Source organism: Microtus ochrogaster, unplaced genomic scaffold (genome assembly GCF_000317375.1).
Source record: "Microtus ochrogaster isolate Prairie Vole_2 unplaced genomic scaffold, MicOch1.0 UNK5, whole genome shotgun sequence".
Lineage (NCBI taxonomy): Eukaryota > Metazoa > Chordata > Mammalia > Rodentia > Cricetidae > Microtus > Microtus ochrogaster.
In genome coordinates, this window is record NW_004949103.1 from 432,918 (window position 1) to 433,980 (window position 1,063).

Consider the following 1,063-nt stretch of genomic DNA (forward strand, 5'->3'; position numbering starts at 1 on the left):
CAGTTCCTTGATGTTAAAGGATGCAGAAACTTCTATCTTGAAAGCCATAGGTACCAGGTATACGCACAGCTCTGAGTATTACCTCATGGGGAGGAACCTCTTGATGAGTGAGTGAGCTCTCATTGGGAGGTGTCAGCTCTGACTTCCTCAGGGCAGACACCCTAGGCTGTGAATGGCCTCACAGACTGTTAGCATGAGATGAGGTGGCCATGGGACTCCCAGCAGGATGCTCCTGCTGTAGGAACACAGCTGGCCCTAGAGTTGCATAAGCGCTAGGTGAGTTAGGGCCAAACCCAGCAGGCTGGTGGGGTACTGCTTGGGCCCCAGGTGGATTTTAGGACCTTGCTATGTGGAAGTCATGAAATGTCTTCTCCTTGGGACTGCCCAGTAACAGGAAGTCCCAGACAGGGAGGAAGCCCTTGGGGCCCCAGGTCCCCACCCCCATTCAGTGGACTGAGCTGCTCTGCAGTTGGGCAGTGCTGGGAGCAGCCAGGGGCCTTGGCGCTCACATGCTTTGGAAGATGCAGGTTCCAGTCCCTCCTCACAGCCCCTGGGATGAGTAGCCTTTCTGAACTCAAGGATTCCTGTCCCCAGCAGGTCACAGGAAGGAGTAGTGTCATGTGTTGGGTCAGTGCCGTGAGGTAAGTTGAACAGCTGGACTTGGGGTTCTGGAGGTGGCACTGGCCTAGCTAATATAAGACTTGGGTGGGGGAAGGGAAGACCACAGCCTGAATCAGGGTTATGGTAGGCACTAATGGGACTTGGTTCTGTGAGAAGCAATAGTCTTTAAGGAGATTGGCTTCTGTCAACTTAGCTCTTAGATCTGAATGGTCCAAACAGGGCCCAGAGACGGGACTGGCCACGAGAAGACTCTTAAGACTTTGTCATGTGTCACCCAACAGCAGCTGTGGGGAGGTAGAAGCCAGCCTGGCAGACTGGAAGTCCAGGCCTATGAGCCCTTCCTACTGTAAGCCCTGTCTAAGGTGGCCTTGGTGTTGGGTTCAGTGTCTACATATGTTGCACCAGTGTGTGTGTGTGTGTGTGTGTGTGTGTGTGTGTGTGT

The 1,063-nt window shown here is 53.7% G+C and overlaps 1 protein-coding gene across 1 annotated transcript in view; it reads left to right on the plus strand.

The window, feature by feature from the left end:
• Nucleotides 1-590: 590 nt before the first annotated feature.
• Nucleotides 591-1,063, plus strand: part of Sh3bp2 (SH3 domain binding protein 2) — a 19,085-nt gene continuing 18,612 nt past the window's right edge. The window contains exon 1 of the mRNA XM_026788612.1: nucleotides 591-641. Within this exon, the coding sequence (XP_026644413.1) occupies nucleotides 619-641 (23 nt within the window). The 5' untranslated portion in view covers nucleotides 591-618. The remainder of the gene's footprint in view (nucleotides 642-1,063) is intronic.